At 59.4% G+C, this 27,957-nt stretch overlaps 2 protein-coding genes across 3 annotated transcripts; one reads left to right on the forward strand and one right to left on the reverse strand.

Annotated features, from left to right (window-relative positions):
* The first annotated feature begins 1,765 nt into the window (after positions 1–1,765).
* PLCB3 (phospholipase C beta 3) lies at positions 1,766–14,413 on the forward strand. Its single transcript, XM_019796927.2, has 30 exons — positions 1,766–1,924; positions 2,186–2,254; positions 2,343–2,483; positions 2,710–2,789; positions 2,871–2,924; positions 3,013–3,088; positions 3,190–3,290; positions 3,823–3,989; positions 4,077–4,223; positions 5,167–5,407; positions 5,588–5,672; positions 5,752–5,938; positions 6,721–6,926; positions 7,740–7,836; positions 7,918–8,002; positions 8,296–8,420; positions 8,739–8,893; positions 8,982–9,143; positions 9,826–9,925; positions 10,014–10,118; positions 10,320–10,411; positions 11,670–11,823; positions 11,913–11,948; positions 12,031–12,223; positions 12,666–12,807; positions 12,899–12,975; positions 13,101–13,190; positions 13,294–13,351; positions 13,652–13,738; positions 13,821–14,413. Exons 1-30 carry the CDS (start codon positions 1,781–1,783, stop codon positions 14,022–14,024), a joined length of 3,660 nt encoding a protein of 1,219 aa, XP_019652486.2. The 5' UTR covers positions 1,766–1,780; the 3' UTR covers positions 14,025–14,413.
* Positions 14,414–16,569: 2,156 nt separating this feature from the next.
* BAD (BCL2 associated agonist of cell death) lies at positions 16,570–27,850 on the reverse strand. Of its 2 annotated transcripts, none has more exons than XM_034645591.1 (4): positions 27,719–27,850; positions 27,054–27,248; positions 17,619–17,812; positions 16,570–17,088 (listed from the first exon to the last, which is right to left on the reverse strand). In XM_034645591.1, the coding sequence occupies exons 2-4, from the start codon at positions 27,238–27,240 to the stop codon at positions 16,963–16,965; spliced, it is 507 nt and encodes a 168-aa protein (XP_034501482.1). In that variant the 5' UTR covers positions 27,241–27,248; positions 27,719–27,850; the 3' UTR covers positions 16,570–16,962. The 2 variants fall into 2 exon arrangements, with proteins under 2 accessions (XP_034501482.1, XP_002916713.1); XM_002916667.4 differs by lacking the exon at positions 27,719–27,850 and adding an exon at positions 27,533–27,693.
* Positions 27,851–27,957: the final 107 nt, after the last annotated feature.

Genomic DNA, 27,957 nt, shown 5'->3' on the forward strand with positions numbered 1-27,957 from the left:
CCCCTTTCTACCTGCCCTGCCGCTTCCCAGATGCCCCGGCCCCCACCTGCGGTTCCCCGACCCGTCCGGCGCTCCACCCCCGTTTTCACACCGCCCCCTTTGCCCCCTGGGCCCCTCCTTCCCCAGGGCCTCCACCCGGCCTGCCTGAGCCTCCCCGCTGCTCCTTCCCAGTCAGGCCGGAGGCCTGGAANGGCCCCTCCTTCCCCAGGGCCTCCACCCGGCCTGCCTGAGCCTCCCCGCTGCTCCTTCCCAGTCAGGCCGGAGGCCTGGAAGACTCTGGGTTCCTTTCCGGCTGGGTGGGGCGGGTAGGCGTGGGAGCTGGGGGGAGGGGCTGGGGGCGTGGCCTGAGGCAGCAGGTGTGCCTTTAGGGGTGCCTAGGAGCTCTAGGGACCAGGGGAGACCCCTCCCCCCAGTCCTGCGTGCAGGGAAAAGTTTCTCCTTTTCCTTCCAGTGTGATAAACCCAAATAAGGAAGTGGGAACTGGGAGAGGGCCCTGGGGGTGGGGTGGGGGTTGCTGACTGGGACTTAGGGCTGAAGAGCCGGGGGCCTGGGCTGTTTTTGAAGGCCAGACGCTGGGAGTGGGGCAGGGGAAGGCCCTCGGGTCAGTACCCACAGAACTCCCCTCTCTTCACACTACTGGGGGACCTGAGCCACAGGGCAGGGTTGGGAATCCCAGGGAGGGGCTGAGGATGGGTGTCAGCACAGTGAGGTGGGGAGGCCCAGGCACCCCCAAAGTTCCAAGGCCTCCTGGCCTTTGTAAGAAAAGAGATGGGCAAGGCTGGTGCAGTCCCCAGTTTTCCAGAAAAGGAAACTGAGTCTGGAGAGTGGAGACTAATCCCAGTCCCCACAGTGGGGTTGCTGCTAAGGCCAGGAGCTGAGAGCCTAGCAGAGGTCCTGCTTCCTTCCTTCCCAGGCGACTGGAGCCATACTGCCTGGGAGCAAATCCTAGGGCCTCCTCTTGACCTTAAGCAAGCCACATAGCCTCCCTGTGCCTTAGGCTTCTCATCTGTTAAATGGAAGGAACGATAGCACATACTTCATAAGATTGTTAGGAAGACTAAGTGAGCTCCTAGAGGGCCACTGGCCCTGATGACCCCCCCTCTTTGGCTGCTAGTCCTGAGTCACACAGGGGTGGCCCAGGGAGTGTGCCAGCGACCAGATCCTCCTCAGAAAATAGGGCTGGCATACCCTTCCCTGCCCTCCTGCCAGCCGCAGGGCTGTTTGAGGGAAGACAGAATTCACTGTCCAGTCCCAAGGGCAGGGTGAGTCCCCTTCCGGGGGGATTTGGTCTGTATTCTGTTGGATGGGGTGAACTGCAAGACTGAGGCTCCCACTGGGTGCAGTGGGGGGGGGTCATGGGGTTTGAGGCCGATGTCAGGGCTGACTGGTTGTCATGGGGCCCTGAGGGACACAAAAGCTGTAGAAGTCAGAACCCTCTGCTTTTATCCCGTAAATATTCTCAAGGGGGCTTCAGGGTGCTCTGACTCTGGGGAGGCCTCCCAAGGTGGTGGGTCAGATTTCATGGGTCGAGAAGGAAGGAAAGAAAGGCTATCCTAGCAAAGGAACAACAATGCAAAAGCTGGAGGAGGGGAAAGATAGTGGTCCATGTGACTGAGCCTTAGGGTCGGATACAGGTGAGGTCGGGAGGGGCACTGGGACCCCAAATGTCATGCCAGGGACAGTTGCGTGAGCTTCATCCTGAGGACCATAGGGGAACCACAAAGGACCTGTGGGCTAGATGAGGCTTCATCTTCACTCACCGGCAGAAACGCTGGGGTGGATGGCCCGAGGGAACCGAGGGCACAGCCCTCACTCACTGACCCCTGCCGTCCCATGCCGTCCCCAGGAGGCCTCCAGTCGGAATCTGGTAACCCTGCGTGTGGACTCTAATGGCTTCTTTCTGTACTGGACCGGACCCAACATGGTGAGGGGGGCAGTGGTACAGCTTGCTCAGGTCTAGGGCCCCTGCCCAGACCCTCGAACCCCTCCCACCCGCCCAGGAGGGTGGGGCCCAGCTGCTGGCTGACCTCTCCCACGGCTCCCTGGACAGGAAGTGCTAAGGGCGGGGGCTGAGGCTGGGGCTACAGCAGGGGGTAGCCACTCCCTGCCCTGGGTGGAGATCTTGGGGGCCCCTGGCTCTTGCCCCATAGCCTCTCAGACCTACCCTGGCATCTGGTTTCCCCAGGAGGTGGACACACTGGACATCAGTTCCATCAGGGACACGCGGACGGGGCGTTACGCCCGCCTGCCCAAGGTGAGTGACGGGGCCCTGAACTAAGAATGGGAGTGAGGCCTTGGGGGAGGGGGACATCCTTCTTTACCCTTGGCTTTCATCTACTTAGGACCCCAAGATCCGGGAGGTGCTGGGCTTTGGGGGCCCTGACGCTCGGCTGGAGGAGAAGTTGATGACGGTGGTGGCCGGGCCAGACCCGGTGAATACGACATTCTTGAACTTCATGGCCGTGCAGGATGACACAGCCAAGGTGGGCTGGGGCCCAGGGGTCGGCCCTGGGGAGCCGAGTCAGCTGTCACTTGGCGTCTGTTGCACACGAGGCTGTTCTGTGCCCCTGTTTCTAACCGTGCTCTGACAAAACAGGATTTAGCATTTACTGTGGATCATCCCTGATTCGGGGTGTGGGGTGGGGCTGGGCCACCCCTCTGTTCCTCATTCACCCCGTCCCACCCTCACCCCATCTCCTGACCCCTCAGGTCTGGACTGAGGAGCTGTTCAAGCTGGCTATGAACATCCTGGCTCAGAATGCCTCCCGGAACACCTTCCTGCGAAAAGCGTGAGTGCCGGGCCTGCCTGTGGGGTGTCGGGGGTTCAGGTGGCCATGCCCAGCGGGTGACCCTTCTGCCTGCCTCCCCAGGTACACAAAGCTGAAACTGCAAGTGAACCAGGATGGACGGATCCCGGTGAAGAAGTGAGTACCCTTTCCCTCTGCACCTTCTCTCCTGCCCCCACCTCGGTGACCTTTGCCCCCATGACTCTGACCCTTCTCACCTACTCAGTATCCTGAAGATGTTTTCAGCAGATAAAAAGCGAGTAGAGACTGCACTGGAATCCTGTGGCCTCAATTTCAACCGGGTGAGGAAGCAGGGGCAACGTAGGGAGGGTGTCACGGTGGGTGCCTGGTCCTTTGGGGCCGAGTGGCCCTGGGTTCTCACCCCACACTTCTGGCCCCCCAGAGTGAGTCCATCCGGCCAGACGAATTTTCCTTGGAAATCTTCGAGCGGTTCCTGAATAAGTTGTGTCTGCGGCCAGACATTGACAAGATCCTGCTGGAGATGTGAGCGGGGCTGGGCCCACCTCCTAGCCCCTGGTGCTGTGTGTGTGGCCTCTGCTGGCATTCCTTCCAGCACAGTGAGGGGAAGCAGAACTTCCGGGGGTCCCTGTGGGCGGGGGCCGGGGCCGGGGCCGAGGCTGTGCTGTGAACTGCTCTGGGCTGACCCTTTGCTGGGGTTACTTGCATCAGCCTATGCTGGGGTGGGGGACCGAGCGGCTTCGATGTGCTGTGGGACTTGCCTGAGCTCTTATAGCGAGTGACCACTGGAGCTGAGGTTGGGTCCAGGGTCTGGAAGCAGGCCTAGCGGACCAGACCCTTGGCGGCTTCCAAAGCCCTTGCTAACGCCAATGCTGGCACCTCATGGTTAGGGAAGTGGATAGGAAAACTGAGTCCCAGAGTGGGCAGACATTTGCCCACATCCCAGTCAGCAGGTGCTAGAGCCTGGCACTGACCTCGCAGCTCCCACTCCCAGGGTGAGGGCTTGGAACAGGGGCTGGTGGGGCTCCAGTCTGACCTAGCTTCCTACCCCATCTAGAGGCGCCAAGGGCAAGCCGTACCTGACGCTGGAGCAGCTCATGGACTTCATCAACCAGAAGCAACGGGACCCGAGGCTCAACGAAGTGCTGTACCCACCCCTGCGGCCCTCGCAGGCCCGGCTGCTCATTGAGAAGTATGAGCCCAACCAGCAGTTTCTGGAGCGAGGTGAGCCAGCGGGGAGCCCGTCAGAGTCAGGGGCGGTGGCGGCAGGAGGAGCCCCAGCTGAGCCTGCTGACCCCTCCCATCCCCCAGACCAGATGTCCATGGAGGGCTTCAGCCGCTACCTGGGAGGTGAGGAGAATGGCATCTTGCCTCTGGAGGCCCTGGATCTGAGCACAGACATGACACAGCCGCTGAGCGCCTACTTCATCAACTCCTCACACAACACCTATCTCACAGGTGAGCGAGCTCCCCTTGGGTGGCTGGGGTGCTGGCCTCCATGCCCTCCACCCTCTTCCCCTTCCATGGCTCCCTCTTTTTGGGGTGGCCAGTGCTAGGGATGCAGGCGGGGAACAGGCAGCCTATCCCGGGGGGAGCAGGGCTTCTCTGCGTGGGTGCCCCTTTCCTGGCTGGCCTGGAAGGCTTCCCTGGGCAAGGGCTGAGGCCTGCACCAGCCGGCCCATGAGGGAGCCCTGAAGGCTGGGAGCAGGAGACTCCTTGGTGATGCTCTTCGGCGGGAAGGAGGCCGGAGGCTGGGCGGGTGCTGGGGCAGGTAGAGGTGAGAGGGAGTGAGAAAAGGAAGGAGGCAGGGCTAGACCAGGGCGTGGAAGGAATTTGGATTTATCCTAAGTGGGCGGGAAAGGCTTCTGGAGGTGTTAATCAGGGGAGGTGATGAGACCTGGTATGTTTTGGGAAGAATGACAAGCCAGGTGCTCTGCAGAGATTGGATGGGAGGCAGGAGGTGATGGAGGCCGTTGCGGGCCGCGGCAGGTGGTGGAAGCAGGAGAGGGAAGCGAGGGGCAATGGGGGCGTTGGGAACGACTCCCCCCTTCAGGCCCCTAGCTGGGGGGGTGGCGGGTGTTTATCTGCGAGAGGGTGAGTCCTGGAGGAGGAACCAGTCATCAGCCAGCGCTGCTGGATGCTGACTGTGCCCGGCTTGGACGCTTGCCAAGGGCTGGGTGGCAGGACATGGGCCCTGCCCTGGGGGATTTCAGGAGAGATGGCACTGGTTCCACAGTGAATTAAGGAGCGATCAAGGGCTGGCCAGACGGCGTGCCAGGGCTGGGCCGGGCCGCCGCCGAGGCCTCTGCATCTCCAGCGCGGCTGGTTCAGCACAAGCCTGGGGAGGAGGGTGGGGAGCCAGCCCGGCCGGGCGGCTGTGGTGACGGAGCCTCGCCGCCAGCGGGGCAGCTGGCCGGGACCTCGTCGGTGGAGATGTACCGCCAGGCGCTGCTGTGGGGCTGCCGCTGCGTGGAGCTGGATGTGTGGAAAGGGCGGCCGCCTGAGGAGGAGCCCTTCATCACCCACGGCTTCACCATGACCACCGAGGTGCCGCTGCGAGATGTGCTCGAGGCCATCGCGGAAACCGCCTTCAAGACCTCGCCCTACCCCGTCATCCTCTCCTTCGAGAACCACGTGGACTCGTGAGTGGGCCCCTGACCTGGGGAAACTCGCTCCCCACCATCGGCCCAGAGGCAGCCATCCCACCGTGGCACTGTTTGACTTTTCCTGTGACCTCTGACCCTGAGGGCCTTTGATCTACCCTGGGGACATCAGCTCATCCCCCACCTCTGAACCTCTGACCTTTGACCTTGGCCCCGCAGGGCAAAGCAGCAGGCCAAGATGGCCGAGTACTGCCGTTCCATCTTTGGGGACGCGCTGCTCATCGACCCGCTGGACAAGTACCCGGTAGGAGGGCTTGGAGCCGTGGCAGGCTGTGGGGGGGTGAGGGCACCCCGACAGGCCCTGACCTGTCTGTGCCCACCAGCTGGCGCCAGGCGTCTCCCTGCCCAGCCCCCAGGACCTGATGGGCCGCATCCTGGTGAAGAACAAAAAGCGACACCGGCCCAGCACTGGTGTCCCCAACAGCTCTGTGCGTAAGCGGCCGCTGGAGCAGAGCAACTCGGCTCTGAGCGAGAGCTCTGCCGCCACCGAGCCCTCCTCACCTCAGCTCGGTACGTCCCTGGCCCAGCCTTCGCCCCGATCCTGACCCTGAACTCTCACCTTACCAAACCCCACCGTCCTGGCGACCCTCCTTCTGCTCCCAACCTGACCTCCCTCCTCACCAAGCCTCTCAGCTGAGGATGGGACCTCTGACCCCTGACCCCGGGCACGGACCTCACTGAACTGTACCCCGACTGGATGGGGTTCCATCCAGTTCCTGATCCCCCAACCTTAGCTCCCCACCTCACTGAGCCCGCCCTGCCCTCCTCTGAATTCGACCTCTGGCTTCAGTGAACTACGTCCTCATGCTTTGGCTGTGACCCTCAGACCTCTGACCCTTGTCCAGTGACCCCCACTGAGTCTGTCTACCCAACTGGTTATAATTTGAGCTAACCCTTGATTTCTCACTTTATTGAAGTCCCCCGTACATCTGACCCCTGACCTCTTACCTCACTAAGCCTCCTCATTGGGTATGGCTCTGCATGACGCCTGACTTGGAACCGCACCGTGTCATCCTTCACCCCCACTGCCAAGGCAGCTGTACCCCAGTTCTTGGCTTCTCACCCTTCTGAGCCACCCTACCTACCTCTCTGATGGATAGAACTCTGGACCTTGACCTTTGACCCCTGACCCCTGTGCACTACCACTGGGTTTAATACCATCTGACTCCTGACCTCTGCTCTCTCCCCCAGCCACACTGCCCTGAGGTGACCCCTTGACTTGCTCACTGAGTCACCTCCACAACCCCTGAGCATCTGTCTGTCCTGACCCTCCGTGGCCCTACCCTCTGCAGGGTCCCCCAGTTCTGACAGCTGCCCAGGCCTGAGCAATGGGGAAGAGGTGGGCCCGGAGAAGCCCAGCCTGGAGCCTCAAAAGTCTCTGGGTGAGGACGGGCTACCGAGGGGCCCTGATGCTCTTGGGTCTGCTGACCGTGAGGACGAGGAGGAAGAGGAGGAAGAGGAGGAACAGACAGATCCCAAAAAGCCGACCACAGATGAGGTCAGCCTTGTGGGCGGGAAGAGGCAGAGGGAGCATGGATTAGTTACCCTGGTGTTTGCTGAGCACCTGTGTGCTGGACCATGATCAGATGTTAGCCCTGCTCTCCTAGAGTCCATAGGGTGTGTGTATATGGAGCCGGGAGAAGGGGTCTTAGGTAAACAGGCATGGAAGCAAGTGAAAGTATGCTTGTGACTGGGCTGGGGAGGGGTGAGTTAGAGTGTAGAATTGGGGGGAGGAAGGGGAGACTGATCTGGGCAGGGAGGTTGGGCAATTGGACCTGAGGAAGAGGGACACCATGTGCAAAGGCCCTGTGGCAGGACTGGAGAGTACAGGAAGGGGCAGCATAAGACAAGGGAGTGTTGAGTTCTGAGGCATGGAGGTGACAGAAAAGATGTATCCATGAGGGCGGGTCTGGGCGGGGGCCAGAGTGAGGAAGGGTGTGGGCAGGGGTGGCCAAGTTCAGCATTGCAGGTGTTGAGGTCAGGGCTCTTGGTGGGCCATGGAGGGCAGATGGCAGCACGGCGGTTGGAAATAATGGCTCATCTGCATGGGAATAATCGAGTCCCTGGGGTTCGGTGAGGCGTTCCAGCTTCCAAGGATCAGGGAGGCAGGAGGCAAAGGAGGAAGGTGGGGTCCAGGGCAAGGCCCCAGGGGAATGGGACCAGGACTGACAGGCCAGAGGGGCTGGGGCCCTTGCCAAGAGCCACTGGGAGTGTGATTGCAGAAGTGCGCAGAGGATCAGCACCTCCTTCCTGACGGGGAAGGTGATGGCTGGGGGCATGAGCCTGCTGACCCTTCATTTGGGGGCCACAGGGCACTGCCAGCAGTGAGGTCAATGCCACCGAGGAAATGTCAACACTCGTCAACTACATCGAGCCTGTCAAGTTCAAGTCCTTTGAGGCTGCTCGAAGTGAGTGGGGTAGGAGACGGTGGGAAGAGGAGCCAGCCCGGACTTTCCAGGCCTGACCCCCTCCCACTCCTCACCCCCCAGAAAGGAACAAATGCTTCGAGATGTCATCCTTTGTGGAAACCAAGGCCATGGAGCAGCTGACCAAGAGCCCCATGGAGTTTGTGGAGTATCCTTCCACGTTGCCAGGGCTGGCAGACCAGGGTGGGGTGCTCAGAGGCTGGCTCAGATGTTCTGACCCCACTGACGCCACGCGCACAGGGTCCTGACCCTCGAGCACCCTGGTCTGGGTTTGGGGCTAGCCTCAGAAACTGCTCAGGGGCGAGGCCGAGAGGCAGGGGGCCAGAAGGGCAGCTTGAGCCAAGGCCGGGAAGTGGGTTCACAGGAGCCGGGCATGGGCCTGGCGTGCCGGCCAGGAGGCGGGGGCGAGTACGCGGCGTGGCCCCTGACCGCCATCCTCAGATACAATAAGCAGCAGCTCAGCCGGATCTACCCCAAGGGCACCCGCGTGGACTCATCCAACTACATGCCCCAGCTCTTCTGGAACGTCGGCTGCCAGCTTGTTGCGCTCAACTTCCAGACCCTGGGTGAGCACTGGCCTGCCTCGACCCCCTGGCCTCCAGCCTCACTGACTTCTGCTCGGTGACCCTCCCAGCACTGTCCGAAGGGACCTCTGACTCTCTAATCCCAGATCTCTACTCTGAACCAAGACCTTGGCAAACCCCACCTCCTGACCTTGGCTGACTCTAGACCTTTTCCCCGTCTGATCTTTCCTGAGTCTGGACCCCCGATCCCATTTGATCTGACCCTAATGCTCCCTGATGCTCCCTCTGCTCTGGACCGTCCTTCCTGCCTCCTCACCCTGTTGACTTTGCGGGCCCTCGGCCTCCCCCTGTCGCCCCCAGACGTGGCGATGCAGCTTAACGCAGGTGTGTTCGAGTACAACGGGCGCAGCGGCTACCTGCTCAAGCCCGAGTTCATGCGGCGGCCAGACAAGTCCTTTGATCCCTTCACCGAGGTCATCGTGGACGGCATCGTGGCCAATGCCTTGCGGGTCAAGGTGGGGCCGGGGAGCAGGGACGGCTCTGGCGGGTGTCCTGAGGGGGGCACTCTTATAGTCACCTCACCCTCCTGCCCCCCGCCCCCAGGTGATCTCGGGGCAGTTCCTGTCCGACAGGAAGGTGGGCATCTACGTGGAGGTGGACATATTTGGCCTCCCCGTGGACACACGGCGCAAGTACCGCACTCGGACCTCTCAGGGGAACTCCTTCAATCCCGTGTGGGACGAGGAGCCCTTTGACTTCCCCAAGGTGAGTCTGGCGCCTGAGCCTGCCCTGCCAGACTCTCTTGACGGGGGGAGCAGCCAGCAGGCACGCGGGTAGTGGTCAGGGGTCGGAAGGCAGGGGTGCCGTGGGACCGCAAGTGTGGGCCTGTCACCTCCAGGCCCCCTGTAGGCCCTGCATGTGCCAGGGTCGGGCTCGGGCTCCTGGCCCTCTGCAGGCTTCAAGAAGAGGACAGGAAGGTGAGACCGCAGGAGGGCCCACAGCCCCGCTTTGCAGAGTGGGTGCAGCCTGCCCCATCTCCCAGGCAGGGAGGACTTTTCTGGGCTCACAGCCACAAGCTCACACCAGCTCATCCCTGCCTCCTGAATGGACTGGACCTCTGTGCCCCGCAGGGGTGGGAGCGGCCTCAGGCCCAGACCCAGGGCTCCCAGCAGTTCCTGCCCTGGCGAGGACGAGACCTGGCCCGTCAGAGTGGTCACGCCTGGAGGGGTTGGCCCCTCCTCTTCGCTGCTCGCAGCCCTTTGCCGGGCGGTGGAGGGGCGGGCCGGCCGCCGGCTCAGTGGCAGTGCTGACCAATGGTCAGTCCTTGGGTCGGCTGGTCTGAGGGGCCGCTCGGAGTGCTGGCCTCAGTGGCGGTGGTCCGTTGTGGCTCTGGGGACACAGCGGCCATGGGGCAGCTGCGAGGCTCAGCCCGGGTCTGGGCCCTCAGGTGGTGCTGCCCACACTGGCTTCGCTGCGCATCGCGGCCTTTGAGGAGGGAGGCAAGTTTGTGGGGCATCGGATTCTGCCTGTCTCTGCCATCCGCTCAGGTGAGGCTGTCTGGGCTCTGGGAAGCATGGGGGCCGTATGGGGGGCTGCCGAGCGGGGCCCAGCCAGCTTGCCGTCCCCTGCTCGCAGGATACCACTACATCTGTCTGCGGAACGAGGCCAACCAGCCGCTCTGCCTGCCGGCCCTGCTCATCTACACCGAAGCCTCTGACTACATCCCTGACGACCACCAGGGTGAGCTGGGGGAGCGGGAGGACACGGGCCAGGCGGGGGGTTAGGGGCAGAGGCGCCAACAGGGTCTGCCCGTGGCTGAGCCAGATGCCCCCATTGAGAGGGGTAAACAGAGCTGTGGTCCTTCCACGGAACCAGAACAGTGGGGAAGGTGTGGCCCTGGGGGTCGTGTCTCTGAAACCCTTGCCCTCTGGCCCCAACCAGACTACGCCGAGGCCTTGATCAACCCCATCAAGCACGTCAGCCTGATGGACCAGAGAGCCAAGCAGTTGGCCGCCCTCATTGGGGAGAGCGAGGTGAGCCAGGGCAGGCTCAGGCTGACCTGGACCCTGGGGGCTGCTGGGGGCGGGGGGTGGAGGTGCATGGGGGGGTGCGATGAGGGCTGATCTCTGGGCCGGGTCCTGGTGAAGCACCCTGCAGCCTTCTCCACTCTCCTCTGCCTGCACTGTCCCATCCCAGTCCCAGCTGGTGGTCTGGCCCCTCTCCCCGAGTAAGGCCTTCCTGCAGATGCCGACTTGATGCATTTACCCACACCCTGTGCCTGGAGGGCTGGTTCCCCTTTCTGACTTCTCTCATCCAGACCAGACAATAAAGCCAAGTGAATGCTGAGAGCCAGATCTCTCCCTGGCCGGGTGGGAGCTCTTTTCAGCCACTTGACTCATATAATCCCTCCGTACCACCTGAGTTTGGTCCTGCCACCCCAGTGTAGACGTGGGAACACTGAGGCTCTCCAGCTGGGCCTCCAGCCCGTGGCTCTGCCTCCGACACTGGCCAGTGCGCCATGCTGCACAGCGTGGGGGCTTCTGGCCTCTCGGCCTCAGTAGGCTCAGCAGCCCTGGGTGACCGTCCACATGTTAAGGAGGTGGAAACTACCCCTTTTGCCTGTGAGAAGCTTTCAGGACAGCCCTGGGCTGGCACTCCTCCAGGGGCAGCAGGGGCAGAGCTGACACGCCGGTTCGCTACCTCACCAAAGCAGTTGGAAGCTACGGAAGCTTTTAAAACATGGGGTCCTGGGAGCCAGGAGCTGGGCAGTGGCTTCTGTGGGGAGGGGTCGGGAGCAGAGGCTTGGCCGCACGTCCAGACCTGGTCCCACGGGGCCTGTGGCAGGCGGAGAGAGAGGCTGCTCGGAGCTGTTAGCGGGAGAGGCTGGTGCCCACTCTGCGGTCACTTCCTTCGTTGATTTAATCAGGAGCCAAGCAACGAGGAAGATGAGCAGCTGTGGGCAAGGGTGGAGGGGGACTCGGAGAGGGGAGGAAATTTGGGGTGGGGCCAAGGCTTTCCTGAACAATCTGGAAGTTCCTGAGCACACGAGATGGGGCCTGGCATCCTACAGACAGAATCTCATGTTAGCTTTCCCACACCCCGCCTGGATATGGGGTTTCGAAATGCTTATTTGAGACCTTTTATTTCTCTCGTAGTTGTTCCAACAGCCCCATGTGATAGACGTGGAGCCCAGGCCAGAAGGGCTGAGGGAATCTGGCCGGGGGCACTGGGGAACCCTGGGAGGTTAGAGCAGCATTTCTAGGAAAGAGCCTTCTGCTTTCTCCCCGTCAGGCTCAGGCCAGCCCAGAGACCTGCCAGGAGACTCAGTCTCAGCAGCTGGGGTCCCAGCTGACCCCAAACCCCACACCCAGCCCGCTGGACACCTCCCCGCGCCGGCCCCCAGGCCCTGCCACGTCCCCTACCAGCCCCTCGCTCAGCAGTCCAGGTAAGGGGAGGCCTGGGCCTGGGCGGCGGCGCAGGGCAGCTCAGCTGTGCTCTCCCCCGGCCCCTCACAGCCCTGCCTCCTCTCTCCAGGGCAGCGGGACGACCTCATCGCCAGCCTCCTGTCAGGTGCGGGCCGGGGCTCTTGTGGAGGGAGTGGGGTGCTCCTGCGGGGCCGGCACGCCCAGCCCACCTCTGCTGTGTTGCTCAGAGGTGGCCCCGACCCCGCTGGACGAGCTCCGAGGCCACAAGGCCCTGGTGAAGCTCCGGAGCCGGCAGGAGCGAGAGCTGCGGGAGCTGCACAAGAAGCACCAGCGGAAGGCCGTCGCCCTCACGCGCCGGCTCCTCGACGGCCTGGCTCAGGCGCGGGCGGAGGGCAGGTGCCGCCAGCGGCCGGGGGTCCTGTGAGTGTCCCGCCCGCCTGCACGCCCGTGGGCAGTGTGCACACGTGTGACCGTGACGGTGTGTGCACGTTTGGGGGTTTTCACTGGGGGGGACATGGCGGGATTGCCAAGGGCTGCTCCTTGACCCCCAGCAAGTCAAGGTTTGGTGCAAGGAAGATCGAGGAGTCTTTCCACACTGGGTCCCACCCTCTCTGTCAGGGCGCCAGGCCGCTGTTGAAGTCCCCCACGAGGAGCGTGTATGTCCAGAGACTGTTGCCCCTACAGGCTCCCAGTGTTTGCATGGAGCGGATGGGCCTCGTTGTTGGCATCCTAGACCCTGCCCCCACCCCTCCCGGGGCTGGTGTCCTCCGTTGCCTGTTGGGATCTGCCCTGTCCGCCACTGCCCTCCCAGCCCAAGTCCACGTGACAACTGGAGGGTCACCCAGAGGGGCTCTTCCTACAGAAGCGGGGAAAACGAGAAGGAGGAGGAGGAAGAGGTGAGGCGGTATCAAGAGTTCCAGAAGAGACAGGTGCAGAGTCTGCTGGAGCTGAGGGAGGCCCAGGCGGATACAGAGGCTGAGCGGAGGCTGGAGCACCTGAGACAGGTGAGGTGGGCATGTGGCAGCAAGGGACAGCCTGTCTCCTGGACAGACCTGGCATCAGCCTGGGTCACCTGTTGGCCACCTGTGTCCATAGGCTCAGCAGCGGCTCAGGGAGATTGTCCTGGATTTTCACACAACTCAGTTCAAGAGGCTGAAGGAGATGAACGAGAGGTGAGGCAAACGACCTTGGCCGGGGGGGCCGGGAGGGGGTTGCAGGGGACTCGCTGGTGCTCCGAAGAGCGGAGAGCCCCCAGACCTGCCATTGACCCTTTCTCCGCCCCCACTGGCTCTTCCAGGGAGAAGAAGGAACTGCAGAAGATTCTGGACAGGAAGCGCCACAACAGTATCTCAGAGGCCAAGACAAGGGAGAAACATAAGAAGGAGGCGTAAGGGCCCTGGGGCTGGGAGCTGCTGGGGGTCTGGCAGCTGCTGGGGGCAGGGGGCCACTGGGTGCCGGACACCAAGCCTCCTGTGCCGTGCTCCCTGCAGGGAACTGACAGAGATTAACCGGCGGCATATCACCGAGTCGGTCAACTCCATCCGTCGGGTGAGTGAGGCTCAGGTGCCACCCCAGCCCTAGCCCACCCCTCTCTTCCTTCAGCATGAGAAACTTGCCTCCTCAGTACTGGACCTGAGGCTCTGTTGCCCTAGAGGGACTTCTAGAACCTTTTCCTCTGGGCCCCACAGCCCTCTCTTGCCCCGATATATCTAGAGCCAGCTGTCCGCCACAGTGTCCCATGGCTTTGGAGTCTTTGAGTCCGGAACCTTTGCTATAAGGTCACTTCAGAACCGTGGGCCCCCAGCCCCTCCCTGAGGGACCCTTGGCTAACTCCCCGCCCCCCCGCAGCTGGAGGAGGCCCAGAAGCAGCGGCATGAGCGCCTTGTGGCCGGGCAGCAACAGGTCCTACAGCAGCTGGCAGAAGAGGAGCCCAAGGTAAGGCCTGGGGTGAGGGGGCCACGGGCGGGCAGAGTGCCGGGGCCGGGCCTCGCCTGCGACACCCCTCCTCCTCCCTCAGCTGCTGGCCCAGCTGGCCCAGGAGTGTCAGGAGCAGCGGGCAAGGCTGCCCCAGGAGATCCGCCGGAGCCTGCTGGGCGACACGCCGGAGGGGCTGGGGGACGGGCATCTGGTGGCCTGTGCCAGCAACGGTCATGCACCCGGGAGCGGCGGGCACCTGTCTGGTGCTGACTCGGAGAGCCAAGAGGAGAATACGAAGCTCTGAACTGGCTGAGCAAGAGGTGGCCACAGGATGGGTGCTGGGAGGGCAGGAAGCTAAGACACTAATGCTTTTTTTTTTTTTTTTAACTTTTTATCTTTAGAAATTTTATTTTTTTAAACTGGGGCAAGCACCCCACACTAACTCCCTTCTTTCACCCTCCTGGGCCCCATGAGTCCCCAGCCCCTCCTTCCTGCCTTCAGTCCTAAGGAAGGTGCTGGGTCACTGTGGGCCACAAAGGTTTTGCCCTCCCATGATACCCACGCCCCAGAGTGGGAGCTGTCTCCCTCACTTCCCCGGGGAACACTGGCAGAGACTTTGAGCTCTGGGAAGTAGGGGGTCACATGCTTTCTCTGTTCTTTGGGAATTTTTTTTACATGAATAAAAGTGGATTTCAGGGACCCTGTGTGCAGTGTGCTTTGGGTGGGGCAGTTCTGGAGAGGACCCTGGGCCCTGGGCCTGGCTCTGCCACTCTCCTGGGGCTTTGGTTTCCTCATCTATAAAATGGGCTGGTGGGCATTGTGGGGTTGAGGTCAGGCCCCCAGCGGAGGGCTGCTGGGTTTCAACCTTGAGACCTCTTTGCTTGGGTCCTTGCAGATCTTCCCAGTGACCTGCCATCAGAGGCCCCGTGACCTCCCCCAGGCTTTCCCGCCTTTATGCCCTCTGTCTGTCCCTGGCCCATCACTTCTTGCCACCCCCCCCCACTCCCATTACTTTCTCCCTCGTAGGTTTTTCTTGTCCTCCCTTCACAGAGGCTCAGGCCTCTGCTTCAGGAAGCCTTCCCTGCCCCCCCTTCCTGTCGCCTGATAATGACCCAAGTGCCCATCATTTTCTGCTGAGGCTGCTCTGGGCCCCTCACAGGCTGTTGACTCTAATCGGAGATGGACCTGGTCTGCTCAGAACCAGCCCAACATCGGGGTCCCCGGGCTCTCAGTGATACAGTAGATGGGGGAGGGGTGGGCCTGGTAGTTGACTCTTGGGAGAAGGGAAGCTGACAGTCACAGACGCTCACAGGGACTGGGAGACGCAGCATCCCCCTCATCCCTGTGAGGGAGATATTATGCCTGTTTTACAGATGAAGAAACTGAGGCCCAGAGCAGAAGTCACAGGTGCCAGGCCACAGCTAAGTCAAGATGTCCTGACCTGGAGGCAGGGTGGGCCTGGACCCTCTATTGACTGTCTTCAGCCTCGGGACAGCGTGGAGTGGCAGAGACCCCTCAGTGAGGGTGCGGCTAGGTTCTGCAGCAGGGTCAGGCTGGCACTTCTTCAAGGCCTCTCCCTGCTTCCTGGCGCTTCCCGGGCAGACTGCCTCCCTCCTCCAGAGGAAGGCAGCCTCTTATCTGGGCTTATCTCCTGCCAATTGAGTGTTTTCTTTCTTTGTTTTTGCTGCAGCCTCAGGCAAACAGGGTGGGGAGGTGACAGAGAAAGGGCTTCCAGAGCTGGCCCTTCCCAGGGCTGGGGGCCTCTCCCCTCACCCTGCTCCCTCAGGGGTAATATCATTGCCCAAAGGCTCCCTGCTTCTGTGGTCAGGCCTGGTCCTGTCCCCAGATTGTCCTAGTCTATTCCCTGGCCAGGCCCTTCAGCCACCAAGGCCTATCTTCCTGTTTGGCTTCCCTTTACTTACAGAAACACTCGATGTCAGTCCCTGGGTCCTTAAAAGCCAGGCTAAACTCCAAACTCCCCGGGGATGACATTCCAGCCCCCTCAGAATCCTGGCCTCTGCTGCTGCCCCCCGGCCCTCCATGGGTCCAACTCTTTTCTCTACAGGGAACGACAGCTCCCTCCTCCATCTCTTTCTTCAAGTCCCAGCGCTAACTCACCTCCTCCCTGAAGCCCTCCGGGACTTCCCCTTGCCGGAGGGAGCCGCCCTCACCCCGTTCTGAGTCCCTGTTACAGCACTCAGATGGCGGTAACTCCACTTCGAGAGGCCGTCTCTACCCCCTGCCAGGAAGCTTCTGAGGCCGAGCCGTGGCGTAATTCATCTCTGTATACTCAGTACCAAGCGCTGGCTCGTCTACAGGGGGCGCCAATAAATCTTTCTGGAATTAAGCTCCGAGCTCTGCTCCCAGGTCCTGGTGAAGCTTCTCAGTTCCCTAGTGACCGGTACAGTCACAGCCCTGAGCCCAGCCTTCCGTTGCCCCCTCCCCCGCTCTGCGTGTCCTGCCAGTTCCCTGAACAGAGCTGGCCCCAGGCCGGCCACACAGTAGCTGTTTAAAAGGACTGACCCAAATAGGAACAAATGACCCTCCCTGGGGGACGGCGGCACGGTTTGCAGAGTGCGGAATTCCGGCGGCCGGCCGGCCTGCAGTTCCCAATTACCATATTAGAGATAAGGACCTGGAAGTCCCCGAGGTCCGCCTGCGCTCTGCTTTCCCGAGGCCAAGCAGCCCTGGCTCTGGTCGCCGCCTGGACCCCTTCCTGGTCTCCGTTCCAGGATAAGTCACTCAAAAAGCGCCTCGGTTTCCCTTATGTGTAAAGCGAGGGCATCTTTTGAAACTCAGTACTAGCGCTTCCCCTCCCGGTGAAGCCCCAAGCGACGGAGAGAGGAGACTCGGCGGCACAAAGGCGGCTTTTATTAGCACATTTCGTTGCAAGCGACGACCCACAGCGATACCGCGCAGGAAAAGGTTCTGGTGAAGTCAGGACTTTCCCGACTTGCAACTTGGCGCAGACGCTAGGGCTAGCCCAGCGCCGGGGGCGGGGTCACGGGGCCACTTCCGGCGGCTAAGGACCGATAAACTTCAAAACTTCCGACGGGGCCAAACCCCTCTGTCCTCCTGGTACACACCGGAAGGGAATCGGGCTTTGGGGTCAGATCGCCTCCTTCGAAAAGGAAAGAACTGATCCTCTTTCTTGCATAAAGCCTGCATAAAAGACTTCCGCCCACACCCAAGATGGCCGCCGGCGGCGCCGGAAAGGGGGGGAGTTTCGGCTGTGGGACGGGTCATTGGGAGGGGGCGGAGCCTCCTCTCCCCAAGTTCCGATCCCACCAGGACTGGATGACGCGCGTCCAGCTGGGGCTTTGTCGCATCTGCGTCGCTGTGCCCGCGCTCTTCGGGCGAGGAAGTCCCTTCGGGATGGGAGGAGGAAAGGGTTAAACGAGTTAGCTCGTCCTGGAATCCCAAGTCGCAGCCCTCCACCTCCGGAATCCCACCGCGAATTGAGATGCCGGCGGACCTAAAGACCGTAGCTCCCAGCATACCTTGTACCAAGGGGCCTCCTGACCACTTTAGGAAGCTTGGAGGATCGCTCGGGCCCTTCGGAATGGGGCTGGTTAGATCCCAGACACACCGCGCCAGGGGCGCGGGGAGAGAACGCCTAGAAACCTGTAAGCGCCAGAGCCCGAGACCTAGCCGCGAAGCCGGGACGGCAATTCAAGAACTACTTCTGAAGTTGAGGCCAAAGAACCCGGATATCAGAAAGGGGCCGACCGGGCGCACTAATACCGGCATGCCTCGCGCCCTGAGGATTTGGGGAACTCAGGCGGTTTAGCCTCTTGACGCACGGTCTGCACTACAGATACCGGCAGGCCGTGGGACTCAGGAAGGGTCAGGCCAGAGGGAGAGGAGGGGTCCTGGAACTACAGAGCCCGACACTCACCTTGAAGGAGCCCTGGAACTCGTCGCTCATCCTCCGGAGCTCGCGGCCATAGCGCAGTGCAGCACAGAGGTTGGGGGGCGCTGAGCTCGAGCGCCCCCGGAAAGGGCTGAGCTCTTCCTCCTCCAACCCTTCATCCTCTTCGGTCCCCGCGGGGTACGAGCTGTGGCGACTCCGGGGCTCCACAGCCCCAGCGCCTGCACAGGGGACAGGGGCGACATGAGTCTCCACTCCTCTGCGCCCGTAGCCTTGCCAAAGGCCTCTGCACTAACTCCCCGCCCGCTGATGTCTCTGTGTGCACGGCACCTTCCCAGGTACCTCACAGTACCTCGGAGCCCCAGTTCAGTTCCTTCATATGAAAAGTGAGGGAAGCTGCTGGGGCTTTTGTGAAGATTCGAATTAACTTCTCATTAATCCCATAAATCTTAATTGAGCCCCAATAATGGGGCTTAGTGTATTAAATGACCTCTGCTCTGTGCCTGCCATAAAATAAGGGCAGAAGTATAGTTATCAACGCCAAGACCACGAGGCCTCAGCGCACTCCCTCGAGGAAATCAATCACCTGGATGAGGTCTCCTGCCCTAGGCAGGGCTGAACTCCAGCTCTGCAAGTGATGTGCTGGGGCCCATTTGTTTCCCTGTTGTGGCCTAGGGAGACCTTGGGTCCCTGGAGAGCAAGGACCTGTCAGCTGCCTGTCTGTACCTCCCAAAGCACCCGCTTTGGGGAACGAGTCTGGAAGGGTCTGTTGACTTTACGGTAATGATTCTGGAGCACTTACTATGTGCCAGCCCTGGGAATTCTCTCATTATGCTCCTAACCATCCTAAAAAGTGAGTCCTAACACTGCCTCCATTTTACAGACGAGAAGACAGAGGCTTAGAGAGCGGTGACTTGTCCACGGTCACACAGTATGACACTCTCAGGTTGGAAGTCTCTAGAGGTTTCTTGGACTCCAGAGTCCACTGATCAACAACTGAGCTACACCTCTTCCCTTATCAGACCACCCTTCAACTCTGAGCCGGTATGCTCACCTCTGTGTGGGGACTGACCCATCCCCTACTACCAGTGGCTGTGGAAAGGTCACATAAAACAGAGTGTGAAAGTGCTCTGAAAGCTGAAAGTACACGGTGGGTTGTCATTCACGCTCCCCTCTCCTGTGTTGTGTCTGACCTGTGTACTGTGTGCCATCCCTCCATTCCTGTCAACCCCACCCCCAAAACTAGACCAACAAAGACCTAGAACCACTCCCAGGAGCAAAAACCCAGAGCTACCTAGTCGTGTGAAAGGCATCATGAAAACAAGTGCGGGGGAAGGTGCTCAAAGCCCCTGGGAAGACATTCTGGAAGAAGTAAGATTTAGGCTCTGAAGCCAGGGTAACAGTGTCTCATCTTCTCCCAAAGGACCTTAGGCAAAGCCCTGCAGGTCACTTTCAGGGGCTGCAGGGCCTCCAAGGGGCCCAGCTCCAGAGACGTGGCTAAGAAAGCTAAGAAGGGAAGAGGGTGCTGGATCCAGAAAGGCCTAGGTTAAGAGGGTGGTCAGAGCTCCTGGCTGTTCTGAGCTTCACCAAAGTGCCTGAGGTCAGGCAGAAACACCATAAGGCCTCTGAGGAGTGAGGTGGGAGTAGGGATCAGGCAGCTAAATCAGAAATCGGCACTCGCGATGTGGGCTGGAAGGTCAGGAATAAAAAGACCCTTGATAAGAACAGGCCGATCTACAGAGCACTTTCCAGGTCCATGGGGCGTGGGGGCGTGGGCAGAGGCAGGTGCCTTACCTCGACCAGATTCCTGCTTTGTGATCTTGGACCTCCCCGCCTTTTAAGATTCTATTTATTTATTTGAGAGAGAGAGAGAGGAAGAGAGCACATGCGTATGGGCAGGGGGGTGGGGCAGAGGGAGGGGGAGAATCAGACTCCCTCCTGACCACGGAGCCCAAGGAGCTGTGGGGCTCAATTCCAGGACCCTGGGATCACAACCTGAGCCAAAGGCAGATGCCCAACCAAATGAGCCACCCAGATGCCCCACCTTGGGCCCTCTTCTAACCTGTTGGGGCCCCAGCGTCTTCCTCTGTGAAATTCGGGCAGGGGTGCCTGGGTGGCTCGATCAGGTGGGTGTCTGCCTTCAGCTCGTCATGATCCCAGGGTCCTGGGATCAAGCCCCTAATTGGGCTTCCTGCCCAGGGGGGGAGTCTGCCTCTCCCCCAGCTCATGATGTCTCTAATAAATAAAATTAAAAAAAAAAAAAAGGAGGGGGGAGCCTGGGTGGCTCAGCCGTTAACTGTCTGCCTTCGGCTCAGGTCATGATCCAGGGTTCCGGCACTGAGCCCCGAGTCAGGCTCCCTGCTCTGCCCCTCCCCCCACTCATGCTCTTCCTCTCTCTCTCAAATAAATAAAATCTTAAAAAATAAAAGAAATGAGGGCAGTCCGTCTCCCAGGACCACCCTGACAACAGGGGAGACAAGGGGGAGCACCAGGTTCTGCCCCTCTTACATCCTGAAACCTCGCGCTTCCCAGTAAGGCACCTGCTACCTTCCCTTATGTTACAGATGAAGAAGCGGAGGCACCTAGAGGTTAGGAACCTGCCAGAGGTGCTGCAGTGGGCACACCCTCCTGGCCACCTGAGGGCTCAAGGAACGTCAGCTGTTCTCCTTTACTAGCTTTTAAGAATGCATACAACCACCGTACCTGACAGACGCAAGGTCCAAGAGTCAGGAAGTGAGTGACCTGCGGGTGGCCGCCGCCCCCTCGCCCAGGAATCAGGACAAGCAGAAGAGCACTGGCCATGTCAGGTTGGAAGTGCTTCACCTGAATCGATTCATTACATCCCCACCGCACCCTATGAGGAAGGTTCTTCACTGTCCCCATTTTACAGAGGACAAAACTAAGGCACAGAGAGGGTAAGTCGCTTCCCCAATGTCACACAGCTAGCAGGTGGCAGAGCTGGGATCCAAACCCAACCAGTCTGGCTCCAGGGCCTGTGTGCTTCATGCTTGTGCCCCAGGTTCCCAACATCAGCACCACGGGCCACCTCGGGGCTGCCATTTGGGGACCTCTGGGCCTTCTGTGAGTGCCAGCCCTACCAGGAGCCTATCCCATGGGGCAGGCTATTTGCACCAAAGTCATGGACTTAGGCATGCCAAGCCAGCCACCACCAGAATGATGACCATTTGTGTAAACTGAGCTTTTAAAAGTGTCCTTTTTACTGGAAAAAAACCTGAGGAATTTCCTGGGAACTCCCTGGGGAGTGGACATGCTCACTCTGAACCATCCCACCCTCGAATCAGCTCTTGCCCCTACACATTCCTGGGCAGGACAGAGGTGGCCTCTCCCCATTCTGGGGAAGTGAAATGGGAGGCCGGGAGTGGCTCCTGCCTGGGTGTGAGCCGGGGTGGCTGCTCAGGCTTGCCCGCTCACACCATCCTCTCCGAAGGCCCGCCTGAGGCGTGGGTGGGGGAGCCCCAAGCCCCAGCAAAGCTTTAAGTTCTTTACCATGGGGATTCTGGGTAAGCGGGAGGGGCCGGACACATCCAAGTTCACACTTCTGAGAGCATCTGACACGCTTCATTGAAATGGTGGTGTTCCATGATGTTCCAGGCGGCTTGAAGCGGTGAAGCTGTGCCCTCAGGCAGTGCGGGGTGTGATCCTGACCTCTGACCTCCTGCATGCGGGTGCTCCCATACTGTTTGCCCCCCACCAGCAGGCGGAGCGGCGTGGCAGCCGTGCAGTGCCCCAGACTGAGCAGGCACATGAGGCCCGTCAGCTTGCAGCACCTACGGGCCTCAGCCCAGACCCCTGTCTACCCTAAAGCCATCTGGGGTACAGAAATCCCTTCCTGGCCAAGAACACACCCCATCTTGCTCAGAGCTGCTAAATGAGAAAACACTCTAGAGCAGGGGCTAGCAAATGCTTTCTGTAAAAGGCCAGGGAGGAAATATTTTGGGCATTGCAGGCCCCACAGTCTCTGTTGCAACTACTCAGTTTTGTAGTCACAGCTTGAAAGAAACCATAAACGGTATATAATAACTGTGTTGCTGTATTCCACTAAAATTTTTAAAACGTCGAAACCATTCTTAGCTCATGGGCTGACAAAAAATAGGGATTTAGCGTGTGGCTGTGGTTTGCCACCCCCTGCTCTAAACCCAAATGTGTCTGTCCTCTGCCTATAACCTTCTATGGCTCCCCACTGCCGAGGAGGTAAAGTCCAAACTCTTCAGTGTGGCTTTCAAGGCCTTTACATTCTGCTTCTATATACTTGATCCATTATCAGGAGGGCATAGGTTAGCCCTCAGCTCCGCTCAGAGCCAGGGCCAACTCAGGATAACAACAGGGACCCCCGGGTGGTTCAGTTGGTTAAGCATCTGCCTTCCGCTCAGGTCATGACTCCAGGGTCCTGGGATGCAGGGAGCCTGCTTCTACCTCTGCCTGTTGCTCCCCCTGCCTGTGCCCTCATTCTGACCAAAAAAAAAAAAAAAAAAAAAAAAAAAAAGAAAAGAAAGAAAACCAATAACAGCAACTTGCAGTAACAGTCAGAACAGCAAACGGCCCTCTGGGCCAGGCGCTGTTTCTAAGCACTTTTCCTATGTTGTTGTTGTTGTTTTGTTTTTTTTTTTTAAAGATTTTATTTATTTATTTGACAGAGATAGAGACAGCCAGCGAGAGAGAGAACACAAGCAGGGGGAGTGGGAGAGGAAGAAGCAGGCTCATAGCAGAGGAGCCTGATGTGGGGCTCGATCCCGTAACGCCAGGATCACGCCCTGAGCCGAAGGCAGACGCTTAACCGCTATGCCACCCAGGCGCCCCTCAGGCGCTGTTTCTAAGCACTTTTCCTATGTTGTTGTTTTTTTAAGAGGAGCTTTTTTTTTTTTTTTTAAGATTTTATTTATTTGAGAGAGAGACAGAGTGAGAGAGAACACGCACAGGGTGAGGAGGGGCCGAGGGAAAAGCAGCTTCCACACTGAGCAGGGAGCCTGATGAGGGGCTCCATCCTGGGACTCTGGGATCATGACCTGAGCAGAAGGCAGGCACCTGACCGACTGAGTCACCCAGGCGTCCCAGCACCTTTCCTATATTAACCGATCAGATCCCCCCTACAAGAAGGAAGAACGAATTCTAGTCTCATTTTCCAGATACGAAAGCTGAGGCAGACCGTTAACCAGCCTGCTCAGATTCCACCTGCTAATGGAGGGTGGAGCAGCGTTTGAAACCTTTGGGCGTTCCTGCTTCCCTCTCCAGCATCCACACACGCCCGCGGCTCACCCTGCACCTACCTGTCCCAGGCACTGGCCTATGCGCTGGGGCTGTCACAGCACAAAAGGTGGCACAGTCTCTGCCCTGGGGACACGGACAGTCCAGTCCCACAGGGCCAGGGGGCAGGGGATATGAAGAGTGACGGGACTCTGCCCGTCTGGAGGGGGCAGGGGCTCTGTGGCTCCCGCAGGCCGTGGCACTTGATCTTTAATGGGAAAATCATTTGCTTTTTAGGCATTGAAAACTAAGTCAAGGGGCGCCTGGGGGGCTCAGTCAGCGAAGCACCTGCCTTCAGCTCAGGTCATGATCCCAGGGGCCTGGGATCCAGCCCGGTGTCCTGCCAGACTCTCTGCTCACAGGGAAGCCAGCTTCTCCCTCTCCCTCTGCCTGCCGCTCTCTCTCTCCCTCTCTCTCTCCGTGAAATAAATAATAAAATCTTAAAAAAGAAAAGAAAAGGAAAGAAAACTAAATCAAGAGGGGGGTAGGAGGATGGGGTGACTGGATGATGCACGTTAAGGAGGGCACGCGATGGCATGAGCACTGGGTATTATGTGCAACTGATGAATCACTGACCTCCACCTCTGAAACTAGTAATACACTCTATGTTAATTAATTGAATTTAAATTAAAAAAATAAAAAGAAAACTAAGTCAAAAGTTTAAGAACTCAGTCAGTCCTTGCATGTGATGGCTACTGTCTCCCTCCCCAACTTCGTCCTGGAAGGGTCTGGAGCTGGGGGAGATGCCCCCTCCCATCAGTGCCTTAGGCGCCCCCGCCCCCAAGGCCGTAACCCACTGGTGAAGGAGCTCCCTCCAGTCCTGTTTTCATTCATTCCTCGGACCCAAATGGCCCTTCCGCTTTCCAGCCTCTCCTTCCCTGCCCCTCCTTCTCCAGCCCTGCTCTGGCTCTCAGCACCCCGCCCCCATAGAACCTTCAGTAACTCCATCCCAAGCCCCACACCTCCTCCCTGGTGGGCTCCCTCCCTTGGTAGCCCACTCTAGAGAACTTCCAGGGAAAGCTTACAGCCCACACCAACCACTCCCTCCCTTGCAGGCACCCTTGAGCACCCCTCTGCAGCTGGGCTGACACAGGCACAGCTCTGGTTAAACTCCAACTCCCTCCTGGCCGCCACAGCCCCCAGCAGCCAGTGTGGCTGGAGAAAAGCAGAGCCAGGCCACCTCCATTGAAATTCATGGCCTTGGGCACCTGGGTGGCTCAGTCAGTGGCTCAGGTCATGATCCCAGATCCCAGGGTCCTGGGATCGAGTCCTACATCAGGTTCCCTGCTCAGCAGGGAGTATGCTTCTCCCTCTCCCTCTGCCCTTCCCACCCACTCATGCTCTCTCTCTCTCAATAAATAAAATCTTTAGAAAAAAATTTATAATAAAAAAGAAATAAAGAAATCTGTGGCCATAAAACCGAGTGGGGCCCTTGACATTGCCCAGCCCACCTCGCACGCTCTATGATTGGGGATGGACGACCCCTTCAAACCTGATGCTCTCCTTCAATCCTTTCCTGGAGAAACTGGCAGCACCCACAAGAGAAACCTCTTCCCATGAATATCTACCCACGACCACGCACCCATGTCCACTGTCCTGTGTTTAGCTGAGCCAGCCCTCCCCAGGCGCCAGACCCCTCTTTCCTACTCAAGGACATCTCTCTAGCTAGATGTCGGCCTCATCTGGTAGTTCCCTGGCTCCTGGATTACTCCCATCAGCTTATAGACAGGCTATTTTCTTTCCCCTTAAAAAATAAGAACAACAGGGCGCCTGGGTGGCTCAGTCGGTAAGCATCTGCCTTTGGCTCAGGGAGTGATCCCAGATTCATGGGATCGAGCCCTGCATCAGGCTCCTCCGCTGGGAGCCTGCTTCTTCCTCTCGCACTCCCCTGCTTGTGTTCCCTCTCTCGCTGGCTGTCTGTCTCTCTGTCAAATAAATAAATAAAATCTTAAAAAAAAAAAATAAGAAGGTCGACAACAAAACCACCTTTCCTTGATCCTCCCTGGGCCTTCTCTTCTCCCTTGCCTGGAGCACAGCTTCGAGTAGGTTCTCCTTTCTGTCTCCATCTCTCTTCCTGTTACCCCTCCCCACTGAAAGGAGGTCAGCCCCCCCCCAACCCAAACTGCAACAGCCCTGTTGGCCAACTCCAGCCCTCTACTCCCAGCCCTCCTCCAGCCAGAAGCATCCCCTTGCTGCTGGGCCCTGCCTCCTCCTGGTTTCCCCCCCATACTGCTGCCAAATCCTTCTCAGGCCCCAGCATGGGATCGTCCTCTGCTGTGGCCCTCCGAAGGCCAAAGTCCCAGGCTCAGCCCAGGCCCAACCCAGGCCCCTGCCTGTCTCCACTGGCTCCCAGGGCCCGAGAGAACACTACCTCAGTGATCGACAACTCCCACGTGTATAAATCCCACCTGGACCTATCCCTCCTAGAAACTTCCATCTGGCTCCCCAAAAGGCACCTCTAGCCTGCCCTGGCCCAAACCTGCCTCCTGATTTTGCCGCAGTTCCATCAGAGTTAAGAGCAGCAACTCTCTTCCAGGTGCCCAGGCCAGATTCCTTGCAGCCATCCCTGACGACTCTCTTGCCCACACACCCCACGCCCAGTTTGTTGGCAAATCCTGCCAGTTCTACCTTCAAAATTAACCCAGAGCCCAGCTATTTACCACCTCCTCCGTCACCCTTCGCGCACAAGCCATCCCCCTCCCTCACTGGGACTCCGCAGCAGCCTCTCCGCCCCCGCCGGCTGTTTTGGCTGTTTTTGCCCGATGCAGGCTAGTCTCAACACGGGGGGGCCGGGCGATATTCTTGGTCCCAAACCAGACCACCCTGCCTCTGCTCAAAGCCCTCTTGTGTGTTTTCACTCCAAGTGAAAGCCTGAGTCCGACACAGGCCTGGAAGCAGGCCCTGCCCAGGTGCCCCTCCCCCCCCATTCATCCCTTGCGGCATCTCTACCTCTCCTCCCCTCAGCGGCCCAGACTGTGTCCTGCCCTCAGGGCCTTTGCATTTGCCCTTCCCTCCGCCAGGATGTGTCTCTCCGCAGAGATGGGCAGGGCTCACCCCTCACCACTTCCAACCTTGGCTCAAACGTTGCCTCTTAGCAAAGCTGAGCCTGACCACATCAGTTAGTCACTCCACCAGCCCCCCAGGACTCTGGATTCCAAAGAGAAAGCATTTGTTTGTTTGTTTGTTGACAGCCTGTCTCCTCCCACCCAAGTAGAACCCTGAGGCACTACAAAGGGCAAAGGGCGAGGACTTTTCTCTCTTTTGTTCACTGACGTACCCCTGGGGGCTGGGGCAGCAGGTGGGCACAAATTAAGCCCTTGACAGGGAAGATGAAGAGGAACAGCAAGGTGTGGGTGGGAAGCTGCGAGCAGCAAGGGCAAAGATGTGGACGGTAAAGGAGTTAAAGAAAGCCCGTGGAGTTCAGTCTGACGAAGTGTGTGTGTGCAGGTGGGGGAAGAGGACTTCCTGTTCCTGAATGTGGGGTCGGGGTCATTTTCGGCTTCATGACATTAGGGATAGGAGTTTTGTTTACAGAAGATCTCTATGGTTATTCCCGGTGCCAAGACGTGGAGTGGGCTGCGGTGGGCACTGGGAAGGTGGGTACTGGTGAGAAATGGCCTCTGTTCTCCAGTGCCCATCCTCCCCCTCTCAGCACTGGGTCCCCTCGCTGAATATGGAAAGACCCCTTCAGGTCACTTGCCCTTGGCATCCTTGGGGCAAGGATGGCCCCAGCGTGGGGGTGTGCCACAGGGCAGGAAAGCATACACCTGGGGGCTAATGTCCAATTTCGGGGAAGGTGCAAAGCCTGGGACAGGGCACCTTGGAGTCTTCCAGCCCCGCTTCCTATCAAAGGCAATGCCAACCAAGTGGGACCTTAGGCAAGTCACTTCCCCTATCTGGCTCACTGGCTGTCTCTAGGTGATTTCTGTCCTGGTCCTACACTAACAGCTACATTCTTTTGAGGATTTGCTATGCACTGACACTATAATTAAGTGCTTCCTTTATATTTCTGCTAATCACCCCAACAGCCCTACAATGGTGGTGATTAATTGCTCTGTTTTACAGAAGAGGAAACTGAGGTGCAGAGAGGTTAGGCACTTACTCGAAGCCAGCCAGTGCGTGAGGATGCAGCTGGGATGCGGGGAGCTACTGGGCTGGGAGCAAGATGGATGGGCAGGTGGTTGGGGGGTGGGTACCTACCTCCATGGTGGTTGCTGCTGGCCGGCTGCCCCTGGGGGTGAGCAGCTTCCCCTAGGAGGCCTGGGGCTGTCTGCCGGTGCTTGCCAGGGCCTGGGGGCTGGTCCCCTGTGGGGCTGGGGCCCAGGCCCCTATCTGCAGGGCTGGAGTCTTCCTGCTCACTGGGCTCAAACTCTGGGATCTGGAACATGCTCTGGGCTGTGGGGGCAAGATGGAAGGTAGTCAGGGCACAGCTGGGGCAAACGGTGGCCAGTGAAGGGGGGGCAGCAGATGCCTCTAGTTCCCTCTCCCACCTTAGAACCCCAGGTTCACCCTGCCTCCCGGGCCCAGATCTGTCCACTGAGTCTAGCTGGGCAGGTCGTTCAGCCTGTCCACCCAGGACCTAAATCTCCTCTTTTGGAGCCCTGGTGCTGTGAAGCAGTCGCAGGCCCCTACTTAGGCCCCGGCCCAACCTGCCCTCAGTGACGGTACACAAGTCTTACCCCAAGCCCGATCTCGAGGCCCCTGACCCGGGCCTGCCGCCTCCCTCTAGTACAGAGGGAGCCCGGCCCTAGTTGCCCGGGCAACGGGAACTGTCACCGACCCGGCCCAATCAGCTCTTGAAATGTCACTAGGGCCGGCCGGGGGCGTGGCCTCTCCCGGCGCAGGCTCCGCCCCCGCCGGCGGACCTGCTTTCCTGCCCACCGCGGTCGTCCTGGGTCCCTTCCTCGTCTCCCGCCGATCAGTTCCCGACTTCCTTTTGCCTGGGCCATGTGTGGGAGCAGATGAGGGATTCTCTGGGGTCCCCACTTGGAACCTGGAGACCGGCTTCTGCTGACAAGCCCTTCAGCCCCTCTGGGCCTTAGTCTCCACTCCTGTAAAATGAAGATAATGACACCTCCCTTAGAAGCCAGTGAACTTTGTAAAC

This window comes from Ailuropoda melanoleuca, chromosome 16 (assembly GCF_002007445.2).
Source record: "Ailuropoda melanoleuca isolate Jingjing chromosome 16, ASM200744v2, whole genome shotgun sequence".
Lineage (NCBI taxonomy): Eukaryota > Metazoa > Chordata > Mammalia > Carnivora > Ursidae > Ailuropoda > Ailuropoda melanoleuca.

Excerpts from the sequence above, each read along its gene's own strand:
- PLCB3 (XM_019796927.2), top strand. The coding sequence starts at position 1,781 with ATGGCCCGAGGGAACCGAGGGCACAGCCCTCACTCACTGACCCCTGCC. Across the intron at positions 9,926-10,013 it reads TGTCTCTGCCATCCGCTCAG|GATACCACTACATCTGTCTG; the intron begins GTGAGGCTGTCT and ends CCCTGCTCGCAG. Across the intron at positions 10,119-10,319 it reads CATCCCTGACGACCACCAGG|ACTACGCCGAGGCCTTGATC; the intron begins GTGAGCTGGGGG and ends GGCCCCAACCAG.
- BAD (XM_034645591.1), bottom strand. The coding sequence starts at position 27,240 with ATGTTCCAGATCCCAGAGTTTGAGCCCAGTGAGCAGGAAGACTCCAGC. Across the intron at positions 17,813-27,053 it reads CAGCAGCAACCACCATGGAG|GCGCTGGGGCTGTGGAGCCC; the intron begins GTAGGTACCCAC and ends TCCCCTGTGCAG. Across the intron at positions 17,089-17,618 it reads AGTTCCAGGGCTCCTTCAAG|GGACTTCCTCGCCCGAAGAG; the intron begins GTGAGTGTCGGG and ends CCCATCCCGAAG.